This window comes from Fundulus heteroclitus, chromosome 10 (assembly GCF_011125445.2).
Source record: "Fundulus heteroclitus isolate FHET01 chromosome 10, MU-UCD_Fhet_4.1, whole genome shotgun sequence".
Classification (NCBI taxonomy): Eukaryota; Metazoa; Chordata; class Actinopteri; order Cyprinodontiformes; family Fundulidae; genus Fundulus; species Fundulus heteroclitus.
The window spans coordinates 5,840,456-5,865,993 of record NC_046370.1 but is presented as its reverse complement, the minus strand read 5'-3'; the positions used below and the strand labels follow the sequence as shown (position 1 = coordinate 5,865,993).

Below are 25,538 nucleotides of genomic sequence, written 5' to 3'. Positions count from 1 at the left end.
AAAACTGTTCGAAATTCATTATTCTAATCATCTCTATAATATTTTAGGTAACGTGTTTAATGTAAACATGGCTCTGTATAAGCCCAACCTCCTCAAATAATCTGTATAAACATTAGGTAGAGTAGGTTTACTTACAATTGCATGTCTGGTTTCATAATTATGCTGATTAGCACTAAAAGTAACTTAGTATATATTATTTTTGGCCTTTTCCACTTTAAAAATTATCTTATTAATGAAAAATGTTCAAAAGAAACCTGAATTCGACCATTAACCAGAAAATTCTAGGAGGCATCATCCTAGAATGTTGCGCACAAGAGCGTGATTGATACTACTAACAACCAATCAGAGCCAGACATCCTTCCTGGCTCTGATTGGTTGTTTCTGACCGGGAGCCATGTATTTCTGCAAATGGCTGTAGGACCACTGGAAGGAGCCAGAGGAGCTTAATTTTTTCACAGATTATCCATTTCATATTTTACTGTGAGGACTTTAACAAAGATATGAAAAAAAAATTATACAAAAGGTTACTAACTGCAGCTTTAAGGGAATTTAGCAAAGTTGAGAAAACTGAGCTAAAGGTAATCTGAAGCTTTGTTGGGAAAGGTAAGCTAAAACTGAAGCTAAGACGCAGATAAATTAAGCTATGTTTTAAAAAGTTGGGATGTTAAAATTCAGCTGCTCCAATTGCTTTTTGATCCACTGACATTTTAAGTAGGATTCTACTTCAATAAAATCCAAACAGAAATACAAGTTTGTTTGATTATACATTTTAAATGGAAGAAAAAAACTAATAATTTGTCAAGATAACCTATGATTAACTGAGCTGTGCTAAAGATATTTCATCATTATTTTAATCCACCATATTACTGTAATACATCACAGACACTGGTTTAACACTTATGTACACATTCAGACTTGAGATTATAAATAATTGCCTGTTTTAAATGCCACAGAGCAACCAGGTCTGATAATGATCCAGGCTGCCCTTTTATGGATCCGTAGTTGAGAGATTATAGCAACAACACGCAAACAGTGACTTGAAAAAGCATGTAAGGGATTATCATGTTTTTGTTGCCTCACAACCTGGAAATAAAACGTTTGAGAGTTTGCACAATTTAATTTACAGAACATACCTACAACTTTGAAGATATACAATTTATTTCCATTGAGAAGCAAATAAAAAACAGTGCAAACTAACAGAAGGATACAGTGTGCATAACTGCTCCAGCTTCACGTGGGATGGGTTTCTCTTCTCAATTGAATTGAGGTCTGGACTTTGGCTAGGCCATTCCATCACAGTTAAATTTTACCCATAAGCTAGTTGAGTGCTGCCTTAGCAGTATGCTTTGGGTCATTGTCCTGATGGAAGATGAACCTCCGTCCCGATCTCAAATCACAGGCAGACTGAAAACAGGTTCTGCTCCAGAATATCCCAGTATCTAAAACCTTACAACTTTACCTCGACTGAAACCAGTTTCCCAGTCTCTGCTGCTGAAAAACAACCCCACAGCATGACGCCGTCATTACCATGTGTCACTGTGGGGCTGTAGCATTTTATTCTCATCTGACCAGAACTCTTTCCTCCATACAGTTTCCCCATGTGCCTTTTTGCAAACTCAAAACATGCCTTCTTATTCTTAACACCAATTAATAGCTTTTTTTCGGGCCACTCTTCCATAAAGCCCAGCTCTATAGAGTGCATGGCTTATTATGGTCCTATGGACAGATCCTCCAGTCTCTGCTGTGGACCTCTGCAGCTCCACCCATGACACCCTGGCATTGATTCATTATCTCACCATATCGATTGGGCTTCTTGTGAGCCCAAATTCTGTCTCCCAACACATCTTTTCTCAACTATGTTTTTATCTCTGTCATCCAAAAAATTAGCTCACAAATTATTTAGACCTGGTTTTGCCTATCCACAGAGTTTCCATACCCACTTTAATTTGAGAAAATGATGAAGTCAATAGAAAAAAAAACTCGATCAGTGACATCCTTAATGCTTCATCACACAGAAAGTGTCTCCGTTATTAGCCGTCAGTCTAGATCAGGGGTCAGCAACCTTTGAAACCTGCAGAGCCATTTTTGCCCACGTTCCAGCTAAACAAATTTTGTTTAGAGCCACAAAAGTTACACCTCTCTTCGAAACAAAAGCTTGTTTTTATAGTTTATTATAGGAAATTTGTTTCATTTCTTTTTTATTAAAGACCAACAGTATTTGTATGTTTAGCTTTGATGCATTTTCTTCAATTGAACATTTGATTTTTATAGCAAATGGCATCAAAATGATTAAAAAGCAAGTCGTTTGCAACCTATTGACAAGAAGATACTTAATTTAGCTATAGTAAAATATTCCAAACACCAATAATTTCTTTCCTTCTGGAAATGTTAGGCATATATTCCAGAACTAAATGCATCCTAAATCTAGCAATTTTAAATTACCTTTACATTTAGAAACATTGACCAATTATTTCCTCTCGTATTTTTGGTCTAAGTTTTTAAGAGCCAAAGCTGAAGGTGTAAAGAGCCACATGCGGCTCTGGAGCCACAGGTTGCAACCGCTGGTCTAGATGAACGTCTCCTAGGAGCTCCAAGGCTAAATGAGTTCAGTCACCAAGCACACTCAGGTATCTAATTACCTCTTCAGCTGTATTTGTATAGTGAAAAGCCATCTGCCCAGAGACGAGGGGTCAGAAATGATGTGGTGTGTGTGCACAGTGCCGTGAAAAAGTATTTATGCATCTTGGCTTTTTACCTACTTTTATGTTCCAACCAATAATTTCATCAGTACAAAAATGGCGTAAATTGGTGAAATGAATTGAGAAATAAATATGTGAAAAATAATAAAAATAAAAACCTCAAAATTGGTATGTGCATATGTATTCAACCCCTTTTCTATGAAGCCCCAAAAACTTTGACGTTCCCCTGGAGCACCATCAGACCCAGTGGTGGGCACAGCTAACCAATAAGTTAGCTTCCCAAACTCATATTCTGCAAACAAGCTGCCAACCAATAACCAACAGCCATCACTCAGTTTGTGTCACACGTCTTCAGACAAAAAGGTGCTGCACGCACACACGGTACATGACAAACATGTGCAGCGCTGCCCGTTTTAGGGGCTAGCTGTTTTTATTCAGGATAAATTACTTTTAAAATGTGACTTTTACACGGCGGAGGACGAATTTGCCTCTGTGCTCAGACAGCTGCATTTTAGGAAAACAGTTTAGATGTGGGTTGGAAGCCAGTTTAGCCAGTTCTTGCGAGAGAAACAAGCAATGAGCTCTATTACCTCTACCTTGTAAACACACGGTTATATAAGCATGGACGCTCTTAAACTCTTGTCAGGCCGCCCTGTTGACGAGACAAACCAGTAAAGGTTGGGCGCTTGTTACGCTTCACAGTTGTATTGTTAAAATGATAAGTCTAATTCGTGGAATTGTAAAGACAATCTAAATTTGACATCTGTAACGGCATTCTCGTTATACAGGAAGGAAGGCCAGTCCCTCTGCCTCATGAGAACGTCTCCCCAAATGTCTAAACAACAAAAACGAACTCAAATAAGCAACCGTTTTGGTCTATAACTCAATCATACGTCGTACAATACCAGTCATCCTACTTCATTAAGTAACGGAAGCCCTGGTCTCCATTACATTGCCATTTTAATGTGTAGCCTAAAACTTAAAACCACACCATGTTCTCTCCAAAGGTTTTTGGAGATTTTGAGATGGCTTCGACACTTTCTTTGGAAGATTTGGATTCTGTCTCTCAATTCTGCTCTTTATTTCAGGCCTACGGTGAATCCAGGAGATTGTGATCACCTGTAGAACCCATCTAAGGAGCAGGAATACCTAAACCTCCTTTAGTGTTGATGTCTGTCTCTAGGTAGCTTCAATTACTTGAAATAAAGGTTGAGTTTTTTTGTAAAGTCATTGTCATCCCAAAGTTTTTTCAGCTTTATTTACTTTGCTATGGTATTCAATAAAAAAGCTGTGACTTTTATCTTCCCAGTCCTTCTCCTGACTGACAACTTTGCATAATGAGTTAATTCTTTGCAACCTCTCTGCAAATTGAGCTAAATGATGCAAAAGCCCAAATATCAGGAAAAGTTAAACTTTAATTAAGGTTAATCACATTTGGTCTACCTGTTATCAGAGATACAAAAGCAAACCAAATCCCAAAATTTAAATACATGGTGCTTCAACAAAGGATTAGTGTGCAGACTAATGTAACCGTGTTATTGCGGCCATTATCTTTCCTCCTTATACAGTTTAATTGTACAGCTAAAGCTCATATTAAAAATGAGAAAAACCTCATCTAAATCACAAAAATCTGACATTTTAACTGAGGTGTGTAAACGTTTGCAATCTATTGAATCACACTAAATAACTACTGTATTATGTTGTGTACCAAGTCATTATTTTGCAATAATTGGCACACAGCTATTAAAGTAAAGCTGAAATCCTAAATCAAATTTTCAGAATCAGACTTCTTAGTCTTAACATGAGCAACAGCAAAGAAATTTAAGGTAGAAGTGAATTTTTGACACCGTATTTAAGGCTGCAAAATATTTGAAAATACAGTTTTAGCATTACATAAATTATGTCTCACTGTAGGTATCAGCATACAAGACAAGTACACAGTTCTTTTGATGAACTTCAGATTGGTATGAAAAACAACACGTGCAATAATATAACAAGAAGATATTAAAATATATATGTAGATGATTTTTTTCCCCATGTTTCTTACCAGCAGCCATGTGGATGAGGACGCTTTTGCCTGGCCTGAGATTGGCCATCTCAAACAGCATCATGTAGGCCGTCATGTAGTTAATAGGAAGCGCAGCCGCTTCCTCAAAGCTCATCCCGTCTGGAATGGGGAAGGTGCGGTTGGCGGGGACCGCCGCCAGTTCCTGCCACATGCCGTGGCGGTTCATGGCGATGACGCGATCTCCGACCTGAGTAAGCACAGAGAGGGAGACCGAGGCTGTCAAACTCAGCCGCAAGTAGTCCACAAATGCAAAGACACTTTAGTAGTAATCTTAAATACAAGACATTTTTTACAGGCCTACCATAGATTTATGTCAAACCTTCAACATAAAGGTGTTACATCAGTTTTTGTTCCCAAACGTTCAAAAATACCTACTATACCGACCTGCTGCTAACCATTTCAAGTTTCTACAATCAATCTACTTAAAAGCTCTTGTTTTTTGCAACTTTGTTACATTTAAGTGTTTTAGATCAGACAAATGCTATCAGACAAAGATAACCTTAATAAATAATTTATAATAGTTTTAATAATTTAGGGACAAAAAAAGACTATGCAACACAAGCCGGTCCTTTGTAAAAAAGGTAGTTACACCCTTAACCTAATGAATGGTTGTGTTGCTATTTGCCACAATAACTGCAATCAAGTGCTTGCAATGACTGGCAAAACACATTGGAGAGTTTGAAAAGCCTGTTTAAGGGGATGTCATAACCTCTCTGTTGGATTTAAACCCAGACTTTAACAAGGCCACTCCAACACCATTGTAGTTTTTCCAGCTACTAGGAGTTAGACTTAACCTACGTTTATACCAGACGCATTGAACAGTGTGCGCGCTTCCAAAGTGACACAATTGCGTTGTCCACCGCCACCTATCACAGCGCATGGTCGTGTACCTCTGAGTTTTTGTAACTTGGCATGGGTACTGTACCACGACAGTTTCATTCAAAAGAACCATTGGTGAGCAAGTTTGCCTGTACTGACATCAAAAGGCCCAGAAATTTCAAGCAGCACAATTTAAAATTTTATGTTGTTGTTTATTCTGCGATTGAAAATCAGCATACATGTGTTATTGGCATACATTCAGGGGTGAGTTTGTAGATACAAACCAGGATTTTGATTTCTGTTTCCATCACTTGTAGCATAAATCAAGTCTACAACAACAGCCCACAGTATGTAAAGCCATCAGCTTGTATTTAGAAAAGCAAAGTGTTTTTTTTTATCATTTAACTTTTTATTAGTATTTTTCACTTTTGTTTACATATACAGTGTACATGAACATTTCACATTCAACATAACATAGAACTTCCGCTTGGGGGCTATTTGTCCCGTCTAGTTTGTCTAGTTCTTTATCTTTGTTGCTGTCTTTTGTCTTGAACGTTGTCCATTTCCTCCACCTTTCTTCCATTTGAGTTTGTTGAAGTGTTAGATGATGTGTGAGTTTTTCCATAATGTAGATTTCTTCTATTATTCCAGCCCATTGTTCTTGACAAGGGGGGTCTGCCTTTCCCCATTTCATCGCAATAGCTTTTTTGCTAGCTATTAACAATATCTTAATCAGATACCTGTCTTTTACCCTTACTTTGATATTGTTAAAATTGCAAGCAAAGTGTTTTTTTATAAGTTTAAAGATAAAAAAAGAACCCCTGAGCTTTACAGACAGGCTTTAGTCCCCGTTTTTACGTCTTTTTGCAACGGGTGAACATACAATTTTCTTCTACATCTCTAACCCTCAGTTTATTTCTGTTAAGCTGCTATAAACACACTAACTATTCTTCATGATTGATTACAATACTCCGCACTGTCATTTTCAGTGTGTGACTAAAACTGTTTATTCTCTTGTTTAATGCATGTCCACTGGTTATGTTGAGTACTGCCTCCTGTGTTTTTGGAGAATACTGCACCTACGTCCGTGTCAAGTATAAATGTCTACAGCGCCACTGTGGGCTTTACGCGTCGTCTGCACAAACGTGAGTATAAATCAGACTTTAGGGTGTCTTTCTGATCATTTTCCTGCTTCAAAACCTACGTGCGCTGGAACTTAAGGTTCCAGGACTTTTGTGCTGGGAAGCAGAATTAGCGTTTCCATCAGTCATGGTAAGCTGTCCAGGTCCAGTAAAGCAGGTTCAAACCATCAACTGTATGATGGCCTTTTGTGCTAGTTTTACACCAAAAACATGCTCTGGTGGAGAGGATGACTGCAAGTTTAACAACTTCACAATCAGCTGGTCTTTCTCAAATACATAACTTTTTTTTGTTTGTTTTTACAATTTGGGCTTAAACTGGCCTTGATTGTTACGCATTTGGTTCTGGATGGTTGGATATGAAATGGATCGGTACTTTGAGGAGACATTTGTTTGCAATTATTGCTATATAAATTAACCAGGAGTATGCGATGGCTCCTTTTCTGGTTAAATGAGGCCAGACAACTAGGCTTTCGCAAAATGCTTATTTTCTGCTGGCAGCAAAGAAGAAGAAGAAAAAAAGTTGACTTATAAGACCATCACAGTTAAAAGAAAAACGGCCAAAACAGCAGAGGACACAGGAAAAGTGTGATCTGATTACGAATGCTGCACTGCTTCCTCTTCGACAGTTTTAGTAGCTGAGTAACACACCCACTTCCTGCAGAGCACAACTCCTGACCTGACATTACACAGATCTCACACAGACTTCAGCAGACAAAAGGAAAAAAACGCACATAAACATCTTGAATGCACCGTGAGTCAACCTGACCCGCTCCTCTTCAGTTACCGCACATATTTCTGACTTTCACCTCAGAGGACACCGCTGTTTTAGATCTAAACCAGCATCTAAACACTTGAATTTGTGACGTAGTTTTTTTGTTTTCTTTTGCCTACCATGGTGATTCCCAAAATGCACGATTTTCAGTTAAATAAAAAGGGTAGTTCCTGAAAAGATGACATGAACTCAAGTAACAGGACGCAGGACAGTGAAAAACATGTCTTGACAGGACTTTACACAGCTAGGCGTGTCCGGACATTTAGCAATCACCCCAACCAACTGGACAAACATCTTTTCAATGCCAAACAACCAAAAGTACTAAACCAGTCAAACTTCATTTTAAACACAATCAATACAAAGAACAATCTAAATATCTAGTATTTACATTGGACATCGTTGGAAAATAAGACACTTCTCTCAGTCTTATTGCTGGTGGTATTCCAGTCAGAAAAATTATGCAGCTAATTGTATCTTGGGAGGTGTATTTTTGATATAAACGGCTGGTAAAACTTTTTTTTTCTGTTTCAATGTGAGCCGTACACATATTTCCAACCATTGTGTAAGAAGGATTAGCAATAGGGCTGGGCAAATTTTATTTTGTCAACGCATTCATTGGGCTTCCATCCCCTAGAGAATAGCATGCAATGCTGAATATATGTTTAGAAAAATATATTGTCAAAATAGTGTAAGGAGAAACCTTTTTTTAAACAATAAATACCAGGACCTTTAATTTACTCATTTATGTTTTTAAGTTACTTGGAAGTTACACAAGTGAAGTGAAGCCTGTTCTTGGCTCATTGTGTAATACCACTAGCAGCAAACATTTTGTTATACCTTCATTATTTCCAACGGCAGGGCCGAAATCTTGTTTCACAAGCAAGTTTCACAGTTTGTATCTATTCGCACTTTCAATTCAGGTCACCTCCCAAACGAAATGCTTGACATAAAAACAGGTTTTTAAAATAATTTGTTTTTTGTGAAATGAAAATGAAGGCGGGAAAAAAAAATGTGATTAATCAGATTTGTTATAATAAAATTAGAGATTTTATTTTGGAGCCATAGCGCCCAGCCTTTATTAGCAACACTACTGAGAGCAGATCAGGTTTGATATAAGGTTTAAGAAATGACAATTTATCTTTTTATGACTGGTAGTCCATTTCAATTACTTCCGCTACTTACAGTAGAAAAATGGTTGGGTAAAAGCAATTTAAATGCCAAGAAAGTGCAAAGTTGATTTAACTTATGTAATTGGCGCCGCTCTTCAATTACAGCAGTGGGGTTAATGAAGCAGCTACAATTGCTGGTATTATCTTTAACTAAAAGGTCATTTCCCAAAGGTCTTTATTCCAATCTTTGAAACATGAGGGTCCAGCTATGACTATACTATCCCATTGCTGATCTTTTGAAAAGTTTATTTTTTCAAGTGAATTTGCTCTGGAGGGTAATGCTGATGTAGAAGTCGGAAATTAAATTAACGCAAAGCATGTTTGGCTACAGGAATAAGAGGCATATTTCTTGATAGGTACAGATATTTGGCTTATCACAACACTAAATTTCATACTCGATACCGATACTTAAAAAAAAAACCAACAGATTATGTTGTGGTCAGGTGAGCGGCCGCAGGTAGAGGAGGAGCTAAGTGTCTGTTATTTAGGCGCTGCTGCCGGAAGCCGTGGCACAAGTTGGGAAATGAGTATTAAAAATAAGAATTACTTTATTGTCCCGCATTGGGGAAATTCAGGTGTGACAGTTACACATAATTATTAGCATTTGTATGAAAAAAGAAGAGGACTAAAAAGAACAAACCAGTCTTATCTACAGATAGCTTTAAAGAAACACCAAGGGTAGAAGATGTAAATACCAGAGTAAATATCGCACAGTGGAAAACATTTCAGTGGGGAAAAAATAAAAAATAAAAGAAATACTCCAGCCTATTTACATAACACACAATAATAGAATATGCAATATGCATAATAGTGCAGCAGCATCCATAGCTAAAGTGTATGCAAGTTTCCTTAGCATCTGGGAACAGTGTAAACAATTAATGGTTGGATCAGAACCTGTGCACGATTAGCATGATGTAAACAGGTATGTTTGTTGGGAGGAGCGGATATTATAAAGTCTGACAGCAGCCGGGAGGAACGACCTGCAGAGCGTTCCTTCGAGCATTTGGGATGCTCGAAGCAACGTCTGGGTCACTAAAGGAGCTCTCCAGCTCTGCAGCAGCTCCATGAATGGGATGGGAGACATTACCCATCAGTGATTTGATTTTCCTTACAGTCCTTTTGTCTCCCACCACCTGCACTGGGTCCAAAGGGCATCTCAGGACAGGGGTGGCTCTCCTAATGAGCTTATCCGGTCGCTTCCTCTCAGCTACAGATGCTACTCCAACTTCAATGTTTTGTCCACTTTAAAAGTGTTATCTTCAATAAACTATGATCCTCTGTAGGAAATTGCAACTCCACCAAATATCTACCAGAAGGGGTCATTGTGGTTTGAGCAGAAGTCATAATCTCAAATTAATAAGAGTCAACTGGCCTAAAGAGGGACCAGAACAACTGTCAATTTCATTAAAACTCTTAAAAAAAACATTTACACTATAATTGAGATTCGAGCATTTTTATATATCTCCCTAATGGATCAAAAAGACGTCCGTACCAAAAGAAAAAGTACTATAAATTTTTGACATACATGGGTATGAAACTGAATTCAAGTGAACTCAGAACACTGCGGCATTTTATTACAAATTTCACCTCATGGACCTTTTATAAGACAAACTGATCTAATTTGTGCAGAAATCAGAACTGCACAACTTCAGGAAACCATGCAATTGTGATACAGTTGCTAAATATTTGGATGGCGATACAGATTACTCACTTTTGTCTTTGCCTTGCTTTTCTTTCATCATTTGTCCCTGCCATTCTTTATGAGCTTTAGCATCTCAGCCACTAAAATTAAACATCAAGAGATGGCTTCGTGGGCAGTGAAATTTCCTTCCAACGGCTGGATGTATTACTGCCACACAGAATAAGCATGCACGGCACTTAAAGTATAATATCCTACCAAAGGCTGCATCCTGAAACTCTCATTATCTGGATATTGCAACGATTTATTTACTGCAATTGCAACCGTGATTTGACATGTTTTGCTCTGACAGAAAAACATAAATCAATCCAATCTTACGGACAGAATTAAATTAAATTGCATACATCCCAATCTGTTCCAATCTGATAGAGACGTGATTGCATCAAGTTGCTGACTTTGCAGTGATCCTTCATGCTGCGGGAGCAAGTAGTCACATCATGAAAGGTAAGCTTCTTCACAAAGCACCAGGTTGGCTTCACCTTAATACATGAAATCATCACTTCAAGTTGAATTTGCATGGACTCAGGTTAAGGGTTAAAAAAAGTAGGAAAGGTAATGTAGATTGTTACTGGCTTCAAATCAGTAGTTAGCGCCACAATTGGCAAATCCCACTGATTTTACAACTGGAACAGGCTCAACTTTGGTGGCAGACGTCATTCCCAGATCACGGCATTAAACTCTGATGGATGCTACCAAAATAAACAGGAATAAAAAAAACAGGGTGTTTATGAGTGATGCGCAATTCAGATTTTTAAAATGGTGTTTAAGCTACATTTTATATTGTTTTGTGGTCTTCCATCCATCCATCGTCTTCCGCTTATCCAAGATCAAGTTCAATTCAATTAAATTTTATTTATATAGCTCCAATTCATGAAACATGTCATCTCAAGGCACTTTACAAGTTGCAGGGGCTACAGGTCCAGGAGACAAACCCAGACATCCCTCTCCCCAGGAACATCCCCAGCTCATTCTTGGGAACCCCAAGGCGTTTCAGCTTCATCAGACAAAAGCTTCAGCTTTTGTCTGATGAAGCTGAGATGCCGCCAGAATTTCTCTAGGAATGTTTTAATGGGGAAAAGAGACGATCCAGCAGCTGTTTTATGATCTTCTAATTGATTGGGGTCCAAAACATTTGCCACATGGGGCATACATTTCAAGTATAACGTATTTGAGGGCCAAAATATTCATTTAATTTAACCTATTAACAAAAATGCTTCATCTATTTTAGTGGGAATGCTTAATTTGGCCTTCTCAGCAATGAACACAAAGTCGCCTCAATTTAAGGAAAGCCATGCAGCGTTCAACATTTTTGAGATGGATGGACATTTTCTTGGTCTAACAACCAAAAAAAAAAACGAGATAAGGGTCACTGTTAAATACACCTGCTTCATTTCCCCAATTTTAATACATGTTCTGCTTTTTAATAGGTCATTAAATGTCTCTGGAAAGCAAAAAAGTTACCAAAAAGGCAACTACTTTTGCCTTGTACCTAACATTTTTAATTTGTGTTAGTATAAAACTTCTCTGAAAGGCCTGAAATCAATGAAAAATATCTGTATCAACGGCCTCGGCTGGCTAGAAATCGTTCCAAGGGCCGCAAGAGGACCCCAGACCACACTTTGGAAATGCCAACTCTAAAAGAAACAAAACACCTACATAAAATCCAACCATGTTTCTCCATTCTTTACTGTAAATAGATGAAAATTTCTCCCAATGCTCTCAAACTGATTGTAATGAAATGACATGGGACTTTCATCTGTGGGAGTAACAAACCGTACAAATCAGTAAAATCTGCTTTTTTTTATGTTGGACTAATTTTTCTTATGTCGTTTGGACCCATATTGTTTTAATCTTCAAAGATTAACCCTAATCTCCAGTGGAGTATCCTGACAAATGACAACTCAACCAAAAACACAAGGATACAATCCAGAAACTTGGGACTAGATGTGTCGTATAATTATAGACCATTGTGTATCTTATGTGGAAATACCTGTAACAGAACGATCAACAATCCAGTATGAGCTTTAAAGGCTCTAGTTCCCAAGTGTTTTATGAAACAACCACACCCTTCAGTCCTTATCTGGAGACACCGTCCTCCCAGCTCAGCTCCGTCTCTCTCCAAAAACATTTTGGCATCCTTTTATGTTATTGTCTGCAGCTCTCTTTGCTCTCATGCTGCAGGCCCACCCAAATTCTTAAACTAAACGTAACCAAACAGAGCCTTATTTTGCTTCGAATCCTCCCGTCTACAGGGCAGGAAAGTTTAACATCTTGAGCCCAAATCTCGTTGGGATTTCTGGGTGCTTCCTTGCGCTTCCTTCTGAGATTTCGGCCCCAAAATGCACAGCAGTGTTTATAGGAATCCTGCTCTACGAAAGTAAAGGCGAAGCATGGCAAAAGGAAGAATAGGAAGAGCTAAGCAAGATGGATGAGGGGGAGGAGAAATACTTTGCTGACAGTGAGGGATAACGAGCAGCTTTGGTCAAACTTAGATAACAAGCATGTTAAAGCTCTGAGACGGCCTGCGTCATGTAAGTATAGAAAAAACGGTTCTCAAAGAAAAAGCATTGATGGCATAACCCAGTCCTGCATGCTGTCAAGGTATATCATCTTACCAAATAATTTTTTGACAGTACACAATACTGATACCATCTTCTTTCTACCTTTCAAACCTTTTCTTATACTGAGGTTTATTGGGGAAAACATATTGGAACAAGTAATGGCAAACAATGCTGCTCATCGTTCCCCACGTCTCTTGTTTGAGTCTAAAACAAAGAGACAAAAAGATAGACATGCATTTATTTAACATTTTTAAAAACATAAAAACACAGAAGTGGACAAGTTGGTTTTGTTTTGAAGCGGGATAAGGGAGAGACGTTACTGCCAGTCATTATCTTATCTTACCTTTAATAACAAGCAGACTGAGTCACTTGAGCTTAGATATAGAAGAGCTTAGAGTAGGGCAGTAAAGAAAGTATATTTCAATATAGGTAATAAAATTTATACATTTTTCAGAAAATTCCTATTTGTGTCTGAATCAATATAAACTAAGCCATTTTCTAGAAGCTTCTGTTTTATTTTATGTACTATGAGCATCATTATATGGTTCATTAGTCGTTGCAGCATCCTGCTGCAGACACTCTGCACCTTTCTTCTTGTCTAGTGCCTCACCTGATGGTCCAGGATGGAAACAGAGCAACGTTGCAAGGAGATTAATACTCATTGAAACATAGAAAGTTTGTTTGAGAAGAGAGTCTGGCATACTTTGGTAAAAGAAAAAGCACAAGTTGTTCGGGATTCGGAAAAAGAGCCGAAAGATGTCGATGAGCCCTTATATAAGCAGTGGCTACTAGGCGTAGATAGAAAGCCGGTTAGCTCTGCAGAATTGGTGAAGCACCCTAAAGACCGACACTCAGATGCTTTAAAAGAATTTCAGATGATCAGTAAGGCGTTAGTGTCTACAGTTACAGATCGTGGCTTCGTTCCTCTGTGGGTACGAACTAGCACAAGGTCAGCGAGCCTCATCGGGCAACAGAAGTATAAACTACTAAAAAGGTACAAAATGATGAAAAAGCTAACTAGTTCCTGGTTTTGCATTATTTAGGGGGGGCAAAAAATACAGTCACGTTTTTACTGATTATATTTTATGACCTTTCTTTGAAGAATCATACACCTTAAAAAAGGTGCCATGTCATCACTGTGTAAACCATTTCATAGTTGATATTGCTGCATATGTAAATTCTCCATATAATTTCATAAAAAACAAACAAAAAAAACCTACAAAAACATCTGCTTGTCGTTTTGTCAGTCCAAATGTCCCTCCTCAGTGAAAGGGTTGGTTGCGGTAATGACATACAGCTAAGATCCTGTGGGACTTCCAGATACAAACAGACGAAATGGTAATGGCCAACCAACCGGACATTGATAGTTAGCAGATGATGGAAACATCAGGAAAAAAAATAAAAAAAAGCACAAGAAACTGGAGAAATACCAAGGGCTCAGGGAAGAACTAGAAAGAGTCTGGAAGGTGAAGACAACACTAGTGCTCATAGTTATCGGAGCACTCTGGATAATTGGCTCCAACAGATACCCTGAGAAACATCAGACATCTCAGTCCAGAAGAGCGCAATCTTAGGAACAGCTAAGATCCTAAGAAGAACCCTCAAGCTCCCAGGCCTCTGGTAGAGGAACCGAGCTTGAGAGATGGAGAACCACCCACCCTGCTAAGGAGTATGAGGGGTGGGTGAAAAAAGCTGTTTTTTTATTATTTTATAAAACCTCCCCGCTGCCATGACATTCACTATGCATTATTGACAGATAAATTGTAAATAAATTCAAGTGTGACAAACTTTAACTGAGCGCAGCTCTCCCTGGTGAGATTAAAATACACTTTAATCAGGAGTTAACAAAAGCTGTAAACTGTAATACTTTTGCAACAAAGCTTAGCCTCTTTAAGCAGAGCTGCGACATCTTCCATCGAAGGCAGAGTTGTGGCGACTGCTGCGTTTAGGACTTGACTCCTTTATACGTCTTTGGGACTTGTTGATAATTCATGCCTCTCCTTACTTTTGAAACCGATCAGAACAAACTAAAATCTCATGCTCCAATCACTGAAACACACAGATTATGTCAAGTTGCATTTGCACGACGGTTCTATTGCTGCCGTGCAAAGCCTATTTCAGGCAGAGAGCAAGTGCAGCTGTGTTTAAAGTCAGTCTACCAATGTAGATGGAAATATCGCTTTAATACCACCACAGCAGCGGAGTAGTGGCCTAGTGGTTTGATCAGCCCACTGCTCAGTGACTGCATTTAATGCAGACATATTTTATTCTATAATTGATCACATTTTTCAGTTTTATCCTGCGGGAACTAAACTTGGAACTAGTTATTTTGGAGGGAGAACTTGCACAACACAGATGAATTGTTTGACGGTTATTTGCAGATTTCAGGCATGTATTGTAACCAAGTATTGCAAAAACAAACATGTTTATTGTGCAGACCAGGCCGTCTTTATACCTTAACAGGGAATGAGGCAAGAGACCAATACAACAGTAGATGTATGCTAAATTTAAATCAACCAACTCCCTCTTTAGTATAAAAGAGCCACTTCTATATAAATAAGCATTCAAGGCAAATGTCACAGAGCTGTAGAGTTTTATAAGGAATTTTTGCATTAACTACAGCAGCATCTTCAAACAGAAATTATTGTTTTATTTTTAAACAAGAATGACACTTTAATGTAATTTTTCTATTACGTTACATTTACTGTATTCTAGATTGTGAAATTGCAAAGATGAAAACAGAGTGAATTCACATGCTTTATAGATTTACAAAAAAAGACCCCCCCTCAGTGCAAACTTGAGGCATAACCTTTCAGCGAAGCCTGATTAAATATTGCATCTTTTAACCACTAGGGGGCAGATTTCCCTCCTCCCTTTATTAGCATGTACCGTATTTTTCGGACCATAAAGCGCACCGGATTAGAAAGGCGCACTGTGAATTAACGTGTCTACGTATGTCTTTGTCCACACATAAACTGCACCGGACTATAAAGGCGTGTTAAATATTCTTCCCAAATCTGTAGTATCAGCATTTAGCGGTCAATGTGTTGTCCCGCAGTTTTGGAAAAGAAATGGGGAGACCGGGAAATGTGTTTGCAGTGTCTGACTTCACCATTATTAGCAATAAATCCCACACATTGAACCTAAAAGTATTTCATGTGTCTGTAAAGGCAGTAGGAAGTATCTAGACATGGAGGCCATCACTATTTTGGACTTTTGGAAAAGTCTAGGTTCTTTAAATCATCTTTAGGACATCACTGAAACTGGCACCGCTGGTCTTCGGACCAGGTCCCCCCCCCCCAAAAGAAATGTTCAAGCGAGTATGTCAGCAAGAATCAATCTAAATTTGGCCTCCAAACAAGAAGTGAAATTACACTTTGAGCAGATGCATTTCATGCCTTGAAAGCAAACTGCACCAACTCTTCATTTCCGCATGAAGCGGACATTCAGAATAGCTTCGTCCGACGTTTCAGCCTCAACAGTCTGCCAGCTTTGGAAAGCCTTGTGGGTGTTAGTACATCTCCGTCGTTTCATACTGGCTTCAAAACGTATTCATAACCTTTTAACTCTTTCACATCTTGTTGCATTTTTAAACGCAGGGTTTAATGTAGTTTAGTGGGGTTTTTTTTTTATGTTTGATAGGCCCCCACAAAGTAGTGCATAAGGAAAGTACTGGATAATATGCTACTCTAAGCTGCTAAATACGGAATCAATTACCTGATTAGTTAATAGAGTCAATTTGTCAAACAGCATCATGAAGACCAATGAACAACAGAAAGGTCAGCGAGAAAGCTGTCGGGTAGGGGTGAGTAAAAATATTTATTTGTCATTGTATTTAAATATTGCCCCCCCCCCCTCCCACAATTCAATGTTGATTAAAAAAAAAAAAAGAAATCCTGACTCGGTTAGATCCCCTGGTCAGTGGAGTAGCGTTGCATGGATGGAGGCACTACTGGATTAAGCAAAAACAACATGGCTGAGGGAAGCAGGTAGCAGCAACATAAACTTTAAACGACTTTAAAAAGCAGGCGATTGGAGATTATTTGAGTTCCCCTATAAGACCAGAACACATGGAATGGACAAAAAGGTCTTGTGCAACCTTTGCCAGGCGGCACTACAGCGGTATAATAAGACAAACTTGTCCAACCCCTTTAGCTGACATCATGCAGAAGCTCTGCAACAACAACAACAACCATCCGTGACCAAACCTGTGGATCCAAAACAGACGCAAGGTGACTGAGGTGTTCTTTGCAAACTGCAGCCAACCTCTGAGCACAGAAAACCTTCAGCATTTCTGCTGTCTTCATATGTGAGGATCTGCGACCGTCTGAAGAAGATGGTGTGTGCACTCCAACTTTGGTGTGACATATATGCGTTTCAGGGTGATGTGCAGCGTTATTCACACATCGTTCTAGATCTTCTTCTGGTTTCGCCATTTCCCTTTCAGGGCTCGCCACAGCGAATCATCGGTCTCCATCTAACCCCATCTTCTGCATCATCTTCTCTCACACCAACCATCTTCATGTCCTCTTTCACTCCATCCAGCTTCAGCATCCCTTCCACCAACGTTCCCACTAACCCTCTTCTGTACATGTCCAAACCATCTCAGTCTGGCTTTGTCTCCAAAACATCTAACATGAGCTGTCCCTAGGATGAAATAGTTTCTTATCACATCCTCGTCGCTCCCAAAGAGAACCTCAGCATCCGGTCCATTCCTCAGTGCCACCGTCTCTAAACCAGACAACATTGCTGCGCTCACCGCCGTCTGGTACACCTTTCCTTAGGTGGATCCAAAGTGACCAGAGCCCCCTTCCTTCACATGTTTGTCATGTCCGCTGCAGGCCAGTGGGAAGGTTCAGAGAGGCCTTACTTCAACAAATCCAAAAAAGGTTAGATTTGCGGAGGTTAGATTATTATTCAGTATGAATTTGTTACAATACCTTGTGGATACTTTTTCTATAACCATTCAGTTTCTTGCCCATCTGAACAGCTGTTGCCGACACATTTTTGATCATTAAGTAAAGTGCGTGCCAACCTAAGTTATTCCCCTTTCTCATTTCTGACAATTGCAGGTACTTTCTCCATAAATTCCAATTTATTTAATACTTCTTTCCACACGTTTGGCTAAATTGCTCCCAATGCGGCTTTCATGCAGGGACTTGGTCTCCAGAACATTTGACACCAATGCCCACTTGTTAGAAATTAAACGAGACGTGACGGAGTTGCTCTCGCTGCCAACTTCAACGACTGTAAAATTATCACCTTCACCTCTGCGTACAGCTTTGGGACGACGAGTTCCGTCATGTGTTTATGTGTTGGCACCGTCCCCACTGTGAAAAAAAAATTGCAGTCTCTAGATGTGCAAAGCTGGTGGAAACATAACCCCACAAGAGTTGCGGCTGCAACTGTGGCAAAATGTGGTTCTGCAAAAGCATTGACTCATAGAAGCTGAATGCAAATAAATGCCACACTTTTCAGATTTCTTTTTGTAAAAAAAAAAAAAAAAAAAAAAAAAAAAAAAAAAGTTAAATGTTCCTTCCATTGCACAATTATGCTCTAGTCTGTTGCTCTATTACATAACAGGTTCCCTGTGAAACCAACCGAATCGGAGCCACCGCAGAAAATACCTCAGATTTTGCAAAAGCTGCAAGGAGCAAACATGATTGCTAGCTGGCATGAGTCAATCTGCTTTTATCTGCAATGAGAGGTCGTAAAGAAAAAAAAAAAAGAAGAAGCATGCCCGTGGTTACAGCAAACCCACGTGCATGCGAATCATTATAAATGAACACCTCTGCGGAAAAGGTGCCTCATTCAGAGTGCAGTGTCGCCTTATGTACCGTTAAATCAGATGTTGAGTGGTTTTACATCACAACTGTAAATAAAAAATATATATCCAGATGCTCTTCATATGTTCTAATCCATGCTAATGCTTCAACTAGGTAAATATAAGAGGTAAATTATAGAGGAGCACTAATCAATTGGTCAGTTTTCACCTGATCAACAAGTCAAATACTAAAAACTCTTTTAATTGCATGCATCAAAATTAAGATGAGCCACCATTTTTGGTCAATATAATATAATAATAATAGTTTGATAAGTGTAAATGAAAGGTCTGTGGGCATGCAAACATTAGGGAATTCATTCATTTTCTGTTGATTCAAAGTTACAACCTCTAAGTTCTACTCATTATAGAAACATAAATCAGAATCAGCAGGTCTGAGATGAAATCTGTATCGCCAGGGAAAAGCCTGATCGGTGCCTCCCTGGTTAATCACTGATCTGTTCGTTTCAGCCCTGATAGTAATTTAAATCAATGCGTGGAAAGTTCTTATCATTGGAGAAGGTGGAAATGAGGCACTCCTGTTGAGAGGGAGGGAAAGAAAAAGCTTCAAGGACACGCCGTAAATCAGACAGCGGCAGCTTTCATAATGCCACACTGGTGCTTAAAGCAGGAAGGGAGCTGCAACCCACACAGCTTTCACAATAAAAGGCACCACATCATATTAAACTGTTGACATATTACACATATTAAAGATTATATTAAACAAATATTAAGGGGTTCTTTTGAAAACTTTACTATTAAAAAGGTCCATAGCCATGTTACCTGACTTTTTATTTATACCTCAGTAGCTCACTCAGGTTGCATGCAATGTTTTTATGAACAATTATCACGTCCTGGTGGTGTATTAACTTAGTTGTTATTTTGGTATTTTATGCTTTGTTTTTGCTTAATTTGTTAATAAATAAAGCCCTTCATGTTTATTTTCCATATTAACGGAAGTATGTACTGCGTATGCACAGCAGGGGTTAAAACAAGGAAGTGGCTAACGGCTATTAGCATTTCCCAGCAAAACAATGAAGAAACATTCAAGATCCGGTGAAAGAAAAACAAAAAAAGCACAAAAAATATGATTCCAAGAGGGAAAGACTGGAATGTCGCTGCAAATAGAGTCTGAATGTTGGTGTTCACTGAAGCGGAGGCTAAACCTGCCGAGGCTCAGATGTGACCGCAGAGTTGGCTGACGTTAATTGACTAAAGTAACATTGACTAAAGTAAATGTTCTGATATGAGGCTCTTAAAGTTGTTGTAGATCGGTTTAATTAATTAATAAATGTTGGTCTTTGATCACTGTGAGCTGCCGCTTTATTGCGAGGCATTGCAGAGATGGACAATTAATTAAATTAATTAAAGTTTTTATTGGTCATCACTTGTGGTTTTAATGGTAATCTAATTTAGACATAACACCAACTGTCTGAAAGTTTATTACATAAATCAATGAAAACTGTCATTGATGTAATCCTTAACTACACACAAAAAAAACCCCAGAAACTTCATAGATTGACGGTCATAATTTAATACATCCTACTCCTTGCATCTGAGCGGGGGTCACTTTTCATGCACACTGTGGCCATAAATAGATTAGGGAATAATAGGCATTTTAAAATAACTTTTTAATAGCCTCACATTTTAAAAATAGTATAAAAAGGCATGAGCAAACGTAATTACTTTTCACCCCTGTGCACTTTTTTTCAACTGCGCCCAACTATGTCAACGACCAAGAAAAACTATTCACCTTGAATTTACTGTTTTTTGTTATTTTACTGAGGAAACCAAGGAAATAAAAAGGCAATTCTCTCTAATTGTTGTCCTCCTCTGCTGGGCATTGCTGAGTCGCTTGGTTTCATTGCCTCTCCTTTATTCATTGTGTGCATGAGCAATTTCCATACCTCTGGTCACATAGTCTTGTTGTGGCATGCATATATATGTGTGTGTGTATAAAGGTGCTTTGTTTAGTAACAAAGCAAAAACAAAGTATAAAACACAGAAATAAAATATAATAGGCCAAAAGGGCATGGTAATTTAATCAAAAATCATTAGGCATGGGTGATCTAAAAGGGAAGTCAGGCTGTGGTGGCTTGTGGGCCCCACAAATTAAATTGCCGCTTGAGACCCCATAAATGTTTGGACCGGCCGTGCGTGTATGGAAGCGAACGTGTCCCAATATTCTAATTAAAAAGCCTAATTTTCAAAATGCAGCTGCATGTATTTATACTTTTTTTAATTAGAATATGGGCTGCCATGGTGCGTGTGGGTGTGTGACAGCATTCCCAGTCGCACTCACTTTTCTGTCCGTCACATCCTCCGCCACCGCCTCGATGACCCCGGAGCCCTCCATCCCCAGCGTGACGGGCGGGGACGGCAGCAGCTCGTACAGCCCCTGCTTCCCCAGCAGCTCGGCGAAGTTCAGTCCGCACGCCTTGACCCGAACCAGCACCTCCCCGGCCTTCAGCTGCGGCGGCATCTTCATGCTCTTCACCTGCAGCTTGATCTTGTCGTAGCCTCCGTATCCCGTGAGCACCAGAGCCCGGTAGGAGACGGGCTTCTCCTCCTCGGCTGCAGCCGGGCTGCTGCTGCTGGACTCCGGCTTGGCTTCTGCGGCGGCGTCGGCGGCGGCCGGTGGAGGTGGTTCGTCGGGCTGCTTCACCTGCTCCGGTTCCTGCTGCTGAGTTGGAGCCTCTTCCCCAGACATGACGACCACTTTTTGAGAAGCTTTCACTAGATTTTTTTTTTTTTTTTTTTTTCAGTTCGTGTCTGTTTGCTGGAGCGCGCAGGTTCGGCAGGAAGTAACGGGGGGAAATGTGTCCGATTCAAAAAGCCTTCATAAATAAGACGCTGCGTGCAAAAGACAAAAAAGCAACGCCTTCTAAACCAGGAGTCCCTCTGGTTCCCCGTGTGCGCTCCACTCAACAAGTGGTTAAAACAAAGAGCGCCACAATAACTTAAGTACTTCCGCCGAGCCCTTTCACAATAAAAGTCTCAAAGAACAGCTTCGTTGTACAGGCACGCAGCACAAAATATTGTAAAAGTAAAGCATGTTATTATTATTATTATTATTATTATTATTATTATTATTAGTAGTAGTAGTAGTAGTAGTAGTAGTAGTAGTAGTAGTAGTATTACTGTGCCATTTTTGATTGCCAATTAATTGTAGAAATAATTTTAAACGATTAGCCATTCAAACACCACGTGCCAAGCCAAACATCTTAGACTTAGACTAACTTTATTGTCATTTTGTAGTGTGTACACAACGAAATTTCGTTTGCATACAGCTTGAGAATTTCAGTGAATTGCAGTGGATTTCAGAATAAAGTAACTTTGTAGGATAGTTTCAGGATATCTCCTGCCCATAATGCTTTTGGAGCATTATTTTTCCCATGTGAAGTATAACTATCCACCCAGGGCGGCATGTTCTGTGGGGCGGCACAAGCTATCTCTCAGTTGAACCCACTGCCTGTTCACATTTCCGGTTAATGGAGAGGAAAGTCTCATCCTGTCCCACTCAATGTTTCACCATGCTAAAATTTGGCACTAAAACTTTAAAAGTGGGACTAATTTTTTTCTATATCCATCCATCCATCCTTTGTCTATACCTGCTTATTTGTGCTGGGTCATGGGGGGATTTAGTGCTTATCTCGAGTGGTCTTCAGGTAAGACACGGGGGACACTCTGGACACGTCAGCCATCCATCACATGGCAACATAGAAGCACAGGAAATACATCCACGCTCATAAATATTCACGTTTAAGGGCAATTTAGAGAGACCGGTTAACCTAACAGTCACATTTTATGGACTGTAGTCGGAGTACCCAGACAGAAACTATATATATATATATATATATATATATATATATATATATATATATATATATATATATATATATATACATATATATATATATATATATATATATATATATATATATATATATATATATATATATATATATATAGTTTAAGAGCCTTTTTTGCACCTTTGTTACTTTTTATGGTTTCCCTTTTGTCTCTGCTTTAATGTGCCATTGGTTTCAAATCAAATGTGAAGCTTAATAGGATATGTTTGATTATCAAATATAAAGAATCAACCTACTGTTTTATAACACTAATATGTAACAAAATGATTACTGTAGGGATAACAGAAATGTAATTTAAAACTGTAACTAAAATATGAACTCAGTTCACCACCAGAGGAGAGTTATTGGTTTAGTGTCAGATTTACATTGTAAAATAATGAGCTGAACCCATTTTGCACTCCAGTTTCAAATATGGGCAAACTATCAGGATAAAAAGACTAGTTCCATTTTAAAATGTTTTATTTTGATAGAAAAATATAACTTCCGGTGTTATTCTCCTTCTCACTCACTTGACAGCTGTGAAAAACTGGCAGATCCGTTTTGTTGGCAAAAAAAAAAAAAAAAAAAAAATAGAAAACCTCGGGGGATGAGATGCAGAGAGCTACAAAGCCCGGACACTGGAGTCCTGCAGAGAGAAGCTGGATTTATTTTCACAGTTCACAGCTGGAAGAAGATTCAGCTCCAACCCCTCATCAGGAAATAAAACCATGCACATAGGAGTAAATCTGTTTTGCCAGTTGTTGATCACTTATTAGAGGCTTGATCAGCAAACATCCTGTTGCATTTGTGTATTATTATTGTCTTTTTTTTGGAAAAGCTGATCAATTAAAATGTGTGCATTCTGAAGGTGAACTTGCAGACCCGTCTTCCTTACGGTGGCGGTGACTTGTTGAGCCGTAAAGCACTTATCCACACAGTTTGTGCACACACAGACACCATGCACCCTGCATTCAGAGGTGCTCTCACATCTCATTCTGCTGACTGAATGAGGCCAACAGGAAGTGGTGGAAACAAATACACATCTTTTTTTTTTTTAGATGGTGTTGAATCAGTTACTCTTATTCCTCAGACAAGTTCGGATGGAGTTGTTACAGATGCAGCACCGAAGCAGGGGTCTGACCACAAATGTTCCTGTCACCTGGTAAACTATGTTGCTGCAAAGGAAACGCGTCTGCTGCCTAATGTAAATGTTCAGGTTTTGGTTTTGGCCATTGATGCTGCCATATTAGTTCTGTCTCATTGACAGATTGATATTTTATTTCACAGTGGCTCTCGAATGTGTACAGTACACAACCCTGTTAAAATGTGTTTCCGTGACTACGAGAAAATAATAACGAGACCACAATGAATAATTTTCTTGATGGGACTTGTGTCCTTTACAGTGAAACCTTTAAACTTTGTAGAAGCACTTTCTTAAATCAAATTCCGCCTCCAGTCTACTTTGGTATAGGAGTCATCTTCAGCTTGTGGATCTGGATCAATTGGTAGATTGTGGTGGTAAAAAAATAAAATACATCTTCCATCTTTTATAGACAGTAGTGGTTTGTGAATTAGGCCATGTGGTGGTGGCGAGGATGCATGAGCATCAGGTGAAAAATAGTTTCCTGAACATGTTTTCTTTCAGATTGAAAAAGGTTGGTGACCCCTGGTTTAGAGAAACATATAATCGGTGAGGAATTGCAGCTCCAGCAGTAACCCTTATCGCATCTACAAGTACTTTCTGCAGCTCCTTCAGCATTACCGTATCAGGTTTGTCTAAAATGGGAGACAATTAAAACCTGAATCAAAATCATCTTTATTCTGTTTCAATCAAGGGATTCAGTCAAAGGATCTGACTTTGGGTACAGTGCTGCTCACAGCGTACACACTTTTGGTATACAGTCATAAACCTTATGGATGGTTTATTTTGCCACGTAAAGAAAAGAAAAGGTGATGTTGTGGAAGTGCAACCTGCTTATTTTGTTTCACATCAAGAGTAGCCGATTACTCAGGCGGTGAGGTGTCCATTGTGTTCATCAGATTGACACCCAGGAGGAAGAAACTGCCTCTGTGGCGACTGGTTTTAGCAAATAACGCTCTGTAGCGCTAACCTGACCCTAGCCAGATCAATTTCGCTCCGCCTAGCTCCACTCATCCATCTGGAACAGATCCATAGGAATGCCGTTTCAGAAGGCTGGGCCTTATCAAAAATCCTTGCATATGATTGGATAAGCCACTTGTCTGTCATCTTTATCGACGTGCTATTTCAACCACTCACACTGAAGCTAACCCGTGACGCTGTGAGAGCGACGCAGGAAAAAACAAAACTTGCCAAATCCGGTCGGGAGAAGGGCGAAAACATGGTTTCCACCAACAAAAGCCTTCAGAGCCGTTCTCTGATGTTCTTTTAATGAAACAATATTAGGTAGATTGGACAACAGAGAAGAAATAGCAGCATCAATGTTAACGCTTGCTTCCTCGATGGGAGCCACCATTGTTTGAATCAAAACAGTCTCACGTCACGGTCGCTTCTCCACTACGTCACATCTATGAAACTCCAGCCCTGCATCCTGATTGGCTGGACAATAAAATTGGATGAAGAAATCACTCTCTATGGAAGAGGTCCCTGATGGATGTGAGTGGAGATAGGCGGAGCTAGGCGGAACGAAATTCATCTGGCTCGTCAGGTTACTGTAGCACCAGCCTTGAGATAAAAGTCTCAAACTGTTCAGGCGCAGCAAGTGTGGAGTCTGCAGAGAAGTTAAAGTCTGAGTCCTGGACGTCGTGTCGCTAGGAGTTGTAGATGAAGTGCAGACAAGAGCTCGGGAGCCGCATGATAAACTGGATGACAATTTATTAACAAACAGCAAACTCACAGACTGCGTGAATGAGGACAAGGGCCTGGAATCAAACCAAACAAGGAGCTGACAAAAACGG

At 39.3% G+C, this 25,538-nt stretch overlaps 1 protein-coding gene across 1 annotated transcript in view; it reads right to left on the bottom strand.

Annotated features, from left to right (window-relative positions):
* Positions 1 to 21,691, bottom strand: part of LOC105919660 (synaptic vesicle membrane protein VAT-1 homolog) — a 28,104-nt gene extending 6,413 nt beyond the window's left edge. The window contains exons 1-2 of the mRNA XM_012855028.3: positions 21,053 to 21,691; positions 4,747 to 4,954 (exon numbers count right to left, since the gene is read on the bottom strand). Coding sequence (XP_012710482.2) covers positions 4,747 to 4,954; positions 21,053 to 21,460 — 616 coding nt within the window. The 5' untranslated portion in view covers positions 21,461 to 21,691. The remainder of the gene's footprint in view (positions 1 to 4,746; positions 4,955 to 21,052) is intronic.
* Positions 21,692 to 25,538: the final 3,847 nt, after the last annotated feature.